The sequence below is a fragment of the Ursus maritimus genome, unplaced genomic scaffold (assembly GCF_017311325.1).
Source record: "Ursus maritimus isolate PB19 unplaced genomic scaffold, ASM1731132v1 scaffold_14, whole genome shotgun sequence".
In the NCBI taxonomy this organism is placed as follows: domain Eukaryota; kingdom Metazoa; phylum Chordata; class Mammalia; order Carnivora; family Ursidae; genus Ursus; species Ursus maritimus.
Window position 1 is genome coordinate 68,680,950 of NW_024423786.1, and position 13,359 is coordinate 68,694,308.

At 62.6% G+C, this 13,359-nt stretch overlaps 2 protein-coding genes across 2 annotated transcripts in view; one reads left to right on the top strand and one right to left on the bottom strand.

Annotated features, from left to right (window-relative positions):
- Window positions 1–6,206, top strand: part of FAM83G (family with sequence similarity 83 member G) — a 28,955-nt gene extending 22,749 nt beyond the window's left edge. Inside the window, exons 4-5 of the mRNA XM_008685987.2 lie at window positions 579–1,824; window positions 5,660–6,206. Coding sequence (XP_008684209.2) covers window positions 579–1,824; window positions 5,660–6,067 — 1,654 coding nt within the window. The 3' untranslated portion in view covers window positions 6,068–6,206. The remainder of the gene's footprint in view (window positions 1–578; window positions 1,825–5,659) is intronic.
- Window positions 1–13,359, bottom strand: part of LOC103658544 (sodium/glucose cotransporter 5) — a 58,978-nt gene that overhangs the window by 38,984 nt on the left and 6,635 nt on the right. The window contains exons 6-9 of the mRNA XM_040630131.1: window positions 7,968–8,073; window positions 7,708–7,788; window positions 6,239–6,444; window positions 2,424–2,559 (exon numbers count right to left, since the gene is read on the bottom strand). Of these exons, the coding sequence (XP_040486065.1) occupies window positions 2,424–2,559; window positions 6,239–6,444; window positions 7,708–7,788; window positions 7,968–8,073 (529 nt within the window). The remainder of the gene's footprint in view (window positions 1–2,423; window positions 2,560–6,238; window positions 6,445–7,707; window positions 7,789–7,967; window positions 8,074–13,359) is intronic.

Consider the following 13,359-nt stretch of genomic DNA (forward strand, 5'->3'; position numbering starts at 1 on the left):
CCGCCTGTCTCCGGAAGCGGGCAGGGGAGGGCTTCTGTCCCCAAGACTGTGGTGCCAGACTAGAGGTGTCACCGGCCTGGAGGTGGGTGTGGGCCAAGCACACAGGGCGGTCACTCGAAGAGCCGCCCACCTTCAAGGATGGGCCAGGACGAGGATGGCCGTGGCCCAGCTCTGCAAACCCCGCCATGCAGGGGGGAGGCTGCCCCCAGCCACGCCCGTGCACGCAGCCAGGCCACCGGGGATAGCACCTGTTCCCCGTGCGCTGGACGACGCCTGGGCTGCACTGTGTGTCCTGCGAGCGGCCTTACGGGGGCGCTATTTTATACAGGTGGCAGCGGCCCCAGTGCAAGTGACTTGTCCCAGACTCAGGTCTGACCCCGAGACTTGTGCTCACTTCTTGATTCCACCCAGGCCCCCGTAGCCAGTCTGATGAGCGCCGGCCTGTGGGTGCTCAGGGGGCTTGCTCAGACGCCCACTGCAGTGGCTGGGGAGGACTCCCTAGACTGGGGACCTGGGGCTGGAGGGAGGAGGCAGGCCCCCCTGTGCCTGACCGGCCGCCCTGTCTCCCTGTGCCGCAGCTTCACGTGGTCGGCCGCCAGGACGGACCGGAACGTGATCTCCGTGCTGTCGGGCCAGGTGGTGGAGATGTTCGACCGGCAGTTCCAGGAGCTGTACCTCATGTCCCACGGCGTCAGCCTCAAGGGCATCCCCATGGAGAAGGAGCCCGAGCCCGAGCCCATCGTGCTGCCCTCCGTGGTGCCGCTGGTGCCCTCAGGCACCGTCGCCAAGAAGCTCGTCAACCCTAAGTACGCGCTGGTCAAGGCCAAGAGTGCCGACGAAATTGCCAAGACGTCCTCGGAGAAGCAGGAGGTGAAGAAGCCCCCCGGGCTGAGGGGCGCCACTCTGGCGGAGCGTCCCGGAGACATCCCGGAGGCGCCCCCGCCTGTCCACCCCGGGCTGCTCAACCTGGAGCGGGCCAACATGTTCGAATACCTGCCCACGTGGGTGGAGCCGGACCCGGAGCCCGGCAGTGACATCCTGGGCTACATCAATATCATCGACCCCAACGTCTGGAACCCCCAGCCCAACCAGATGAACCGCATCAAGATCCGAGACACCTCCCAAGCTGGCACCCAGCTGTGGAAGCAAAGTCATGACGGCGCTCCCGCCCCTGGGCCTGGTGCCCCCCAGGACGGCGGCCCAGCGGAAAACGGCCTTCCCCAGGGGGACCCCGAGCCACAGCCGCCCGTGCCCAAGCCCCGGACAGTCCCTGTGGCAGAGCTGCTCGCCCAGGACAGCGGCGGTGTTGACTGGGCCCTGGAGACCCCAGAAGAGGAGACACCCCAGAATGGCATGGACGGCCCACCCCCCAGGACACCGGGCCCAGGCCACACCCCACTCCAGCGGCAGCTGTCCGTGACCCAGGACGACCCTGACGGCCAGGCAGCGGTGATTCCCAATGGGTTAGATGGGGAGGAGGAAGAAGATGACGACGACTACGTGACCCTCAGTGACCAGGACAGCCTCTCGGGCAGCTCTGGCCATGGCCCCGGCCCCCGGCGGCCCTCGGTGGCCTCCTCTTCTGTGTCAGATGAGTATTTTGAGGTGAGGGGGCGCGCAGCCCCTCTCCAGAGGCGCCACTCAGAGCACGTGGCCAACGGGCCGGCCCAGCCCCCCCGCCGACAGCTGAGTGCCCCCCACGTGACCCACGGGACCTTTGGTGGACCCCTGGGGGGTTCGCCGTGGGCCCCAGGTCGGGAGAGAGAAGAGGCGGGTACTCCGAGGAGGACGCAGGCTCCGCATTCCACGGACAAGGAGACGCAGGTGAGTCGGGGTCCCTGCCCAGGAGGGGTCCCTCCCCCAGGCCTGAGCAGCCAGAGTGGTCGTCTGCTGGGGTACCGGATCCCCAGATGACAGCTTTGCATGCTACAGATGGGGAAACTGATGAGAGAGTAGGTAGCAATAACCCAGGGCCGCACACGTGGCTGGTCCTTACCGACGCTGGGGACCCACAGCCCCCGTGCCCCATAAAGGCAGCCGAAGCCAGCTCCTGGGAGCCTAAAGGAAACGCACTTAAAATACCCAGAGATTTCAGACGCTGGCGTTACTGGGAGTTGACTCTGCCCTGCCGTGACCACTCCCTTGTTTGCTGACAGCACAGAGATGTCCTTTACGCGCGCCACCCCCGCCTCCCCCACCCCCCTGCCAAGGTCACCCAGCAGTAACTGGTCGCTGTCTGGACCTCACGTCAAGCTACCTCCACGTCAGTCCCTTTGATGACGGCGGGAACTACTCTCCTCCCCTCTCCCCTGGGCCGGGAGACAGCTCGTGCTTTGCCTCTCCTCCCGGTGAGCGCTGCAGGTCCAGACGGCAGAAGCCCTGGCCCCCTGCAGCCGCGGCCCAGCCTCCCGCGCCTGGCGTACCTGGGAATAGTGCGCGGCTGATCATGCCTGGCATGATGATGAGGCCCATGGGCAGCATCTTGAGGTAGCTGGCCAGGATGGAGCCCGCCTTGGCGTGGTTCAGGTCCCGGGCGGACAGCGACCGCTGCACGATGACCTGGGGTGCGAGGAGGGGGTGAGTCCCAGCCCCGCTCGGGGGCGCCTGTGGGGGCGTTCTCCTTGCTGTGCCTCAGGGAGCTGCGGGAGGCAGGATGCCATCCCCCTAGCCCTAGAGCCACCTGAGACAACGGAGCCTGACCCCCGACGGCATTCCCACCGGAAACAAGCTCGGCCCGTGCTAGGGACTCACACTCAGTCTCCTCACCTGTCTGTCGAGCAGGGAAGGTGTGAATCCTACCCAGCCTGCCACACAGACAGTCGTCAGGGCCGGAGGACACCCTGGGCGGGACGGTATCTGGGGGAGCCCCCCCATCTCCCACACCCTCTCGAGCGTGGCTACACACTCTGGCACATGCCAGGAGCAGACGCTGACTCTGATAGCTTGACACCACTCGCCAGGGCCTGGAGCTTCGAACCCTGGGCTTTGGGGAAGCTTGTGGCCAAGCCGTGGAGGGATGCTGGACGCTGCCTCGGCACCTGCTCATGGAGCCCTAGGCACATCCTAACGGCCTCAGTTTCCAGGTCTGCAGAATGGGAGGAGGGACGGGTCCTTGGAACTGACGGCATCTGAGATCCCTCCCAGCTCTGACAGAATTTTTTTTTTTAAGTGTAATTTTAAACAGCTTCACAGAGATAGAATTCACGAATATAGTTCAGCCACATAACCGGTACAGTTCGGTGGTTTTTAGTACGTTCGCAGGGTTGGACAGTCTGCAGCTTTTATGTAGTTCGCATTGGGTGTTCTGTAGTTGACATCACCACGTAGAGTTTAGACGAATCTGTGATTTAACGTATTTTCCAAACACGCGAGCTGCATGCAGAGCTCCCCGCATTTCCCGCTAAGACACGGCTCTTGCTAGAACGGTCATTATAGGGTGCTGGAGTGGTGACCCTGAGTGTGTGGGATAGGCTCACTTCAGTGCTGCTTCTCCAACAGCTGCCTCTGACTTGGGACAAGTCCTTGCCTCACTTTGGGCCTCAGTTTCCCTGTCTGGACGAGGAGAGGGTTAGACGCAGGTCTTTATAGACGCTTTCCCTCTGATGTCCTGTGGTTGCCCGAGCCTGGGGCTGCACTCCTTGTGGGAGAGAGAAAGCATTTCCCTAAAACCCCGCACATCAGATCTCATCATTTCGTTCTGTGCTCACGGTGGCCAGCCCCAGGGGGAAGTGGGGGAAGCTGCCGTCACCCCATTCTGCAGCCAGAGAAGCGGGGGCTCCCCACCCCAGCAGAGCGAGCGTCGGGCAGCAAGCCAGGGCCTCTCCTGTGGGGTCAGCAGGCTACCGCCTCCCCAGTACGTCTCAGCACAGGCTCGGCCCGAAGCCGGCACTCACTGCCCATGCTCGGCCCCTGAAGCTCCCCGAGCCCCTGGGAGCTCATCTGCAACATGGGTCCTACCACTGACCCGCAGCTTGCCGCCAGGACTGAGGGAGCCACCATGTAGATGGCCGAGCCCGAGCCTGGCTGCACGAGTTCCCTGAGTTCGGACTTCCTTGGAGGGGCAACTTCAGGGTCAGCCACGGCCTGGGCGCATAGGGACCCCGACGCTGCTCTCTGGGAAGGTCCTGAGCCGGCCTGGTTGTCAAAAAATGGTGCTCAGACAGGGCCACCGAAGTCAGGGAGGGGCGCGGCCGAGCTCGCTGCCCATGGGGCCTTCTGCCTCCTGGGCCTCGGTTTGCTTGTTCCTGAGTTTGAGAGTGTCAGCTATGCGTTGCGGACGAGCCAGGAGGTAGCGAAAATCTAAAGCCAATGAAAAGCCCTGGGGTCCCAGCCCGAACCAGACCAGGCGTCTTGGAGGGCTGCCCTGTCCTGGTGGCGGGGTAGCGTCCTGCAAAGCCCCCCTGCTTGCTACTGAGGGTCACGGCAGAGTAGGACCAGGCACGTGGGGTCCAGTGCGAAGGTGCCTACGTTGCAAGGGTTCTGGGCCAAGGCATGGCTGTCCCTCGGCAGAGCCAGCCCGAGGGGGAGGATGACAGGGAAGTAAGGCTGCGGCCAGGCCGTAAGGCCCCACTGTCCGTGGTACTCAGGACGACCCTGGGGTCAGCAGCCTACTGCCTCGGCCTCCTGGTGTGACCTTATCCAGGCAGTAAGGCGCATCCAGCCCTGAGCTTGAGGCCAGGCAGGGTGCTGACTCACTTGGCCTTCATGGGAAAATCTCCTGACTGTCCCGCCCAGAAATGCCAGTGTCATGACAGGCCCATGGTGAGGGGGGAGGAAATGACAGGTGTCCTGGGGTGAAGGGGCATGAGTGGCACCCCCGCTCTCCCGAGATGCCGGGAAGACACCTGCTGTCAGCTCAGCTTGTGCCCCGGAGGCCCACATCTGAGACGGGAATCATGTTACAGCTGGGGAAACGGAGGCCCAAGCCTCCTATCCTGGATTACCTCCCACTGACACAGTCCAGAGACGATCCTTTAGCGAGCACACTGACTGAGCTCCTACCACCGCCTGGGAGACGGAGAGCCATGGCCGTGGGGGAGGTCGCTCTGTTCTGGGTGCAGATCCCAGGTCTACCTTCCGGGCCTCGGGGTTGTGGCCTGGGAATGGGCTTGGCCAGGCCTCTCTTGCAGGGAAGGCTCTCCTCACATCCCATAATGTCCGGCTGGGGTGGCTCTTGGGTCCCGCTGCCTCTGTCCCATGGTGGGGCCCTCAGGGGTCCAGGTCCAGAGGCAAGATAGTTGTCTCTTGCTTCACAAAGAACTTTCGCCACTGGGGGGCTGCCTGGCACTGCTCACGGCCCTCTGGTGTGTTCACAGCCCAGGGAGAGCAAGAGTTAGACTCCAGAAGAAGACCCAGCCCCTGTGCTCCCCAGAAGTCCTGGCCCGCATCGAGGTGCTCCCTCCAGCAAACCCATCCAGCCCCCCCTGTACAGAGGGAGGAGGCTGGGGCGGGCACAGGAGGAACTTGCCTTAACATAACCACAAAAGGCGGGATTATTCCCATAGGACATGGGGAAACTGAGGCACAAACTAGTGACACAGACTTGTCTGGGACCACCAGCGGGTCAGTGGCAAGGCCAGGAGGCAAACCCAGGTGTGCCAGCTGCGGCCTGCCCCCAGCCCTTGGGGTCTCCTCACTGTCTCTGCTCTTTCTCTCCTAGGGCCAGCCCATCCCCCACTACAGGGTCCCAGCCTCAGGGACCAGGGAGAAGGATGGCTTCCTGCGGCCGATGAGGACCTCAGGACCCCTGCGGTACCGCCCCGCTGCTGATAGCGCCCAGAGCTCTACCAGGAAAGGGGGCCCGGCCATGGCAGGCCCATACCCCTGGCAGGTCAAGGGGGGCCCCGTGCCCCGCACCTTGGCCGATCCCGGGACCCCAAGGCCGGCCCGAAATGCCAGCCCCCAGGCCGATGGCAGGGTCCCCGAGGAGCACCCAAGTCCTTTTGGCATCCCGTACTCCAAACTGTCCCAGTCGAAGCACCTGAAGGCCAGGACGGGCGGTGGCCAGTGGGTCTCTTCTGATTCTAAACGGAGGGCTCAGGCCCCCCAGGATCGCAAGGACCCCTAGCACCGCGTCCCTGGGCCTGGAGCCGGGCAGTCCGTGGCCTCCGCCCCAGCCCAGACTCACCAAGCAGGTGTCCATGGGGCTGTGCCAGGGACTGGCAGGTGGGCCGCCCGGACCCTCCAGAGCCCACCCCGGAAGGCAGGAAGGTGGGGCGATGGCGATATTGACACTCACCTGGTCAGTGCACCAGTACCAGGTGGCCATGATGGTCAGACCAAAGGTCATCCCGGTCCATGGGAGGTCCGCTGTGTAGGGGTCTCGGAACATGTGCATCGCGTCTGCCCGCGGCAGGTGGCAGGTTGTGTTGGCGATGGTCTGGGATGGGATGGCCTGGGCGTAGGCCGCCGCCAGCTGCTCGTACCCGCCAATCTGGTCAAAAGCTGGAGGGGTCGGGGCAGGACAGGGACGGGTTGGTGGCTGGTGGCCCTGACTCCAGGCCCCCACTTCCCAAGGCATCAAACTTGACTTTTTCCCATTCGCCTTTCCCAGTGTCTGGAAAGGTATGGAGGGTAGAGGGTTTAGGAAAAACAAAACAAAACAAAAAACCTGGGGAATTCAAATGACTGTTTTATTTGTATTTAAAATAAGACTATTAAATGAGCATTTTGCACTTGGACACCACTGTGTCCTCTTGGCTCCTGGATGCCTGTTGGCCTCGGGCGAGGGGGTTCTCTGCCAAGCTTCAGACTGTCGACTCAAGGGAGCAAAAGTATTTTTTCTTGGCATTCGAGGACCTCCCCGAGGTTAAAAGTGTTAAAGTCCTGACCTGGGGCTTCTGAAGGATATGATTTCGGCAGAGCTGAGGATGCCCGGCAGTCATGTAGCGCTGAGAACAGAACAAGTCCCAGAGGGGGCAGGGGAGTGACCAAGGCCACATGGCCAGCCGGCTGGGGCTCGGGCCAGAAGTCATTTCCCTCGACACCAGACCACTGTCACTCCCTCACTGTTCCCGTCTACCTCAGGGTCAGGGCCCCGTGTGGCCAAGCCCCGGCCCGTCTGTGGCTTCTACTGTATCTGCGATCGCTCCCCTCCCTTCCAGCCCGGGCCTGGCTGCCTGGCTCCATGCCCTGCAGTGGGTTCCAGAGACGTGGGCACCTGGTCTGAAAGGAGGCAGGACCCAGAAGTCTGAACACAGGAGACTCTGTCCCATCTGCCTGTTCCACACCCCTCTCCCCACCCTTTCCCAAGCAGGAAGCCTGCTGCCCGGACTCTGGCCCCAGCCTCGCTGCTGCCCGGAGCCCAGGCCGGGCTGAGCACTCTGGGCCGACGTGCAAACGCTACACCGAGGTCAGAAGTCGCCGGGCCACAGGCTCCTCCAGTCTGAGTCTGGACGAGGCTTGAAGGGCCTCTGTCTACCCCCCGTGGGATCCTCCCGGCTCTGATAGCCCCTAACGGGGCAGCCCTCCTAGCTTCGTCCAGGTTCCCAGAGCGGGATCACCGACCTGTCTAAACCCTCTTCGCTCCTCCCCTGCCGTGGCCAGCGGGCTGTAGCCCTGCTTCTTGGGATTACGCACATGATTGTGAACAATTGGAGCAGAGGCCCAGGCGGTTTTCAGTCCCCTGATGGTGCGCGCCCCTGCCCTCGGCCCTCCCTCACCAGCGACAGCCCACCCTGCCCGGCCCCCAGCCCCGCAGCCCCTCACCTTTGACGGTCAGGATGACGGCCCCCACCACCATGATGAGCGTTTGCAGGGCGTCCGTGTAGATCACAGCAGCCAGGCCCCCTGTGGGGAGAAACGGGGGAGCTCGAGGGAGGAGGGACGGCGGCCGCACGGTACGTGTCCCCTGCCCTCTCACGGCCCATCACCTGGGCCCGCGGAGCCAGCTCCACATCTCCCGCTCGTGCCCCCCGGGCCCCCGCATCTGCGGGGCCCCGTGCCCAACCCCGGCCGGGGCGCCAAACCTGCGATGGTGTACAGGGCCGTGATGGCGAGCATGAGGATCGTGGAGAGGTAGAAGTTCCAGCCGAGGCAAATGTGCACGAAGAGCGCGCCCGCGTACAGGTCGATCTGCGGAATGCGAAAGGACGCGTGCGGAGGCTCGAGGGGACCGCAGGGGCCGGGACCCCGCCCCCTGCACCCCCACCGGCGCTGTCGCAGGGGTGGGAGGACGTCCTGGGTGTGCACAAGCGGTCGCAGGGGGTGTTGCTAATGTTAATAAAGTCCTAAGTGGCCCGCGTCCACCGAGGAGCAGTGTGGTCATTGCGTCTGGCCCCAGCCGGGGGGGGGTGTGAAAGGAGGAGTCCGGGAGGGCTTCCTGAGGGAGGCGTAAGAAGACTAATGGGCCTCAGGGAATGGGTCTCCAGGCCAGTATCCATCTGCATGTGCCCCTTATTCTTGGCTCTCCGTTAGACAGGGGGGTCCGAAAAAGGGACCAGATGTGTTCCGGGGGGCAGGCTGGGGCAGGCCCTCCGGAGGGGTTGGAACCAAAGCCGGGACCCTGTCTCAGGCCGAGGCTGGTCCCCAGGGGCTGGACTGGATCCGGCCGCTGCCATCTCAGACCCTGGGGCGCCATGTGGGGCTGGAGTCCTCGTCCTGGGGTAAGCCCTACAACCCTAACTCCACCCCCACCCCCACCTGTGCTGTGGGAGCCCAGGGAAGGAAGGCAAGACTCTGTCCTGTGGGACCTAGGGGCCGGACAAGGGGCTCCGCCCTGCCGAGTTTCCCGGTCTGCCACTCTGGGCCTGCTCGGTACAGGGGAGATGACCTGAAATACAGCCTTTGGGGCCAACGGGCTCCTGCCAAGGCCGGGCAAGGCGGTGGGTGGGTCAGCCGAGCCTGAGTGTGTGGGGGACCACTCAGCACAAGGCCCAGGGGGCAGAGGCCCCTTCGAACTGCTGCAGTGCCCACCCCACCATAGAGCCAACCAGCTCTGCCCCGTCAGCCTGTGGACCCTCTGATTCTCCCAGACCCCGATCCCTAAGGACACATAGCCCACAGAACCTGGGCCTTACTCCAAAGCCTGTGTTCCCCGTACCTGTCCCTCCAGGCTCCCCCTTTACCCTCAGAGATCAGCCAGTGTTGACCCTGACAACGTGCTTTCAGGAGAAAAGCAGCCCCTCACTCTGGCTGCTGGCTTTGGGGGTGTGAGTGTGTGTGAGAGTGTGTCCGTGTGCATGTGTGTGTGTGTGTTGGGGAGAATGTGTCTGCCTCCAGCCCAAGGAGAGAAGCCTAGGGTTGTGACCGTCAGAGCAGGAAGGACTCTTCAAGCCCCCTGCCCCATCAGACCAGAGGAAAAACTGAGGCCTGGGGAGGGGAGGGACTTCCCTGAGGCCAGGCCCCGACAGGTATCAGAGATTAGAGTTGCCAGGAGAAGAGGAACAGGAAGTCTCTAGAAAGAAGCAGCCCCTCCCCCTGCCTGCTCATCCTCCAGCCACCACTCAGGACCCCTCCCCGGACCCAGCCTGCCCTCAGAGCGGAGCCCTGATCGGCGTGGCTGGTCTTCAGGCCCCGGCCGCCCATCTCTCTCAGTCCAGGTGACTCTGGTCACACCAGCCTGGCCACCACTGAACACCCCGCACCCCACAGCCTCCAGGCCTTGGCTGGCCAGGTCCCTGTGCCCTAGAGCTGCCCCGTCTGCACACCCCATCTTCCAGAACTGTCTTCCCAGATGCGGCTCCCCCAATCTCTCCCCCTCAGGGACTTGCTTCCATGGCAGTAGGCCCCAAGGAGCGATGAGGACTTGCACCCGTGTCAGGAGCAGCATGGGCACAGGTGTGGAGGTGGGACTTGGGCTGCTGTCTTCCCTCCGGGACCCTGTAGAGCGTCCAGTAAAGACTGGCAACTACAGCGATTATGAGCTTGCCTGCCGGCTCCCGGCCAGTCCCAGCGAGGAACTTCCGACAGGACCCAGCCCAGTCTGACCCCCCCTGCAGCCCGAGCCCCATCTTCTGGGGGCCTGGGAGAGCTGCGGCCTGGTACAAGCTAAGAGCCCTAAACCCAGAGCCGCACGGACCTGGATCTCTGTCCGTGTTCGGCTGTGTCCTGGCCACGTGGCTTTGAGCAGGTCACCTCACCTGCTGAGCCTTGGTGGCCCTTACTGGAAAATGGGGAAGTGCATGTGGAGAGACAGGGCATGGTTGTGGGCCCAGCCTCCTCTGTCCGTCTGCAGAGCCCTGCCCCCCGGGAGGTGGGGGAAGGGCGGGCAGGACCTCCTGCCCTCAAACCTTGCGCATCTCCATCAAGGCCATGGCTGTCCCTTCGGGCTTCAGAAACTTCTCACCTTTGCCACACTCCCTGCACCCGACCCACTGGCCGGTGCTGTCTCCAATATACTCCCCCAGCCCCGCCCTCTGCCCCATCCCTTTGAAGCCCCTCCCGCACTCGGTTTGTCCAGAGGAAAATCAAGTTCTCTGCATTTCCGCAGCACATAGAATACAATCCAGCTGGCCAGGCCCAGAGGCCCTGTGCTGCCCGGCAGGCAGCCCCCTCCCATCCCCTTCCTCACTCACCCCTCCCTGAGATCTGGGTCTCCCTGCGCTCCAGCCTCACCCCTTCCTTCTGCTGCTGCAAACCTGGCCTCCTCAACGCAGACCACTCTCTCCGAAGGGAGCCTGACCTCTTCTCCTGCCTCGTCATTCTAGAACGCAGCCCCGCCTTTGCTCTTTCACCACCCTTTACTATTATGATTATATTGGCCTGCGTACTTATCTGTCTGGAACATTAAGCTCCCTGCAAGCACCACGGAATGTGTTTATCACCCAGGGCTCGCCCAGGGCCTGGCACACAGTAGGTGCTCGGATAGCTACGTTGACATATGTATACCAGGGGTTGGCACAGCAGAGCCCACAGACCAAATCCAGTCACATGCACTGGTATTATGTTTCTCACTCCAGCAGCAAAGTCAGGTAGCAGGTATGTGTATTGCAAAGGCAAAAATACTGCCATTCTGGACCTTCGCAGAGAGAATTAGCCGGCCCCTGGTGTATTTTTTCATTCAGTCCCGTGAGGTATGCCAGCCACATAGACACGCTGGGGATACATCAATGAACAGAGAGAAGAAACGGGGAGACAGACAATAGACATTCTAAGTAAAGTATTCAGCACACCAGACAATAGTTTGAGTATGAAAAAGAGGGAAAGCTGGTAGGGGCAGGCCTCACTGAGAAGGCGAAACTTGAAAGACTTGACAGAGATGAAGATGTGAGCCATGCGGATATCCAGGGGAAGAAGGCAGAGGACACGGCAAGTGCAAAGGCCCTGCGGCAGGACCACAGCTGGTGTGTACATGGATGCGCTAGGAGGCCAGTGTGGCTGGAATGATACGTGTGACGGGAGGAGAGGGACAGGAGAGGTTGGTGAGGTGGTAGGGGCCACATCTTGGAGGATCTTGTAGGCCACAGTTGGCCTACACTCCAAGTGGCCTAGGGTATTGTGCCACATTTCTCTATTTTCCAGAGGTTAAGTGACTAGCCCAGAGCCACGTGGTGATGGGGCTCAGTGGCCCCCGACTCCCTCTGAGGGTCAGGGTGGTGGTCTCTGCAAATGATCTCCCTGAACACCCATGTCCCCTCCTGAGGGATGGGAGCAGGTGAGCCCCGTGGTCTCTGTCCGGACAGACTGCCACGGGGATGGGTGCTGAATGTGCACATGGCTGGGGCATTCCTGGTGCTCGGCCCAGTGAGGTCAGGGCCTCTGGGGGCCAGCTGGGCTCACACACTTCAAACAGTTTCGGCCCAAAGCCATCAGCCAGGGCGGCCCCAGTCCCGCCCAGACCAAGCCGGGCAATTAGCGTTCCTCCCGCCTCCCTCTCGGCTTCGTCCAGAGGCCCCGTGGCCCTTGCCTTGACGTCAGTGGGCTGCTTTCCATTTTACGGGAGGGTCGGTCCAGTCACCCCCACCACAGCGAGCAGCTTCAGGGCAGCAGAGTGGAGGCTGGGGCCCCAGTCTGGGAGGCAGAGGCCTGGGTTCTAACTGTGCTCTCCGCCTGATTCACCACGACCCTGAGAAAGTCAAGGTCACTCTCTAGGTCTCGATTGTCTCATCTGTAAACTGGGGTTGCAGGATGAGCTCTCTGTTAGGACGTCTCGCCTTAATAACTCGGCCCTTCTGGAGTCCCACCCACGCCACCCACTTGACGCTTGCCCTGAGTGAGATGGGACTTCACTGCGGACCTATAACAGCATGAAACTTGGGGGGGCTAGAGAGCCTCCCCTGAGCACACAGGTCGGCCCCACCGGGCACCACCGGGCACTCTCTGCCCTTCCTTCTCTCCCCTCCAGTCCATCCACTGGGAGGTGCCAGAGGCACAAACGCAGAGCTGACTGTCAGTCCCCTGCTTCGAGGCTCCAGGGTCTCTTGGGTCCTTCGGCCCCTTGTGATCAGAGCCCACCAGCCTCATCTCCCACGGCAGCTCTCAAGGCCGGGGGTGGGAAACCAGCAGCCCAAGAGCGGAATGTGGCATCCCATCTGTTCTGGGTGAAGGCTGGAGCATGCCGTCTCTGATTTGCCCCAGTCCCCACCGCTCCCTATGCATTACCCCCAGCCCTTCACACCGTCTCCTCTCTGGTCCCAGAAGCGTCTGACTTAGAGACACTTGGAATCCGGGCCTCCTGACCCGACTGTCTCCCAGACATCCTCCACTGCCTGCCCACCTCTCTCCTTGGCATCTGTGCCCCTCCCCCACCAGTGTCCCTTTCTCCATGAGAGGCCAACGTAGCGGCCACCGCTTCGGGGGGCTGTGTGTGATTCCCCGTGTATATATCTGCCTCCCACTGTACTGAGTGCCTGGAGGGCCCGGGCCAGGTCTGTCTGATTTCTGTGGCCGTGGCTTCCAGGGAGGTGGCTGGGATGGAGCGGGGGCCGGGGGGCTCAGCAAGTGTGGGAGAGGGAGAGGGCATGAGGGGAAAATTCGGGTCCGGACCTCGAGGGCGATGCCGAGCCAGGGCCCTCCGGTCTCTAGAGGGAAGCCCCGAGGAAGAGACTCTGAGAATGTCTAGTAAAGAAGGCATGTAATGCTCGCTTGCTAACTGTCCCCCGGAAACCTGCTCACAGGAACAAGGACATGCTCTGGGACACCCCAGGGGTTGCCCTGGGGGTGCACGGCACAGGTGGAGGCCCAGCCGAGGCTCCTGGGAGCCGAAGGACCACCAAACTCCCTTCCCGTGCCCGAGGTGGGGAGGGGACTGTCAAACGCTGGGCCAGACCCCTAGTTGGGGCCCCGTGAAGGGTCGGGTGGACCCCAGGCCTGCATCGGGGCTGCGGAGCCATGGCTGTGGCTCCTGGCTCTGCCCGCAGGCCTCTCCTCCCGCTGTAAAATTGATGGCACGCGTGGGTTTTTCTGCCCCAGAGCTGAGCT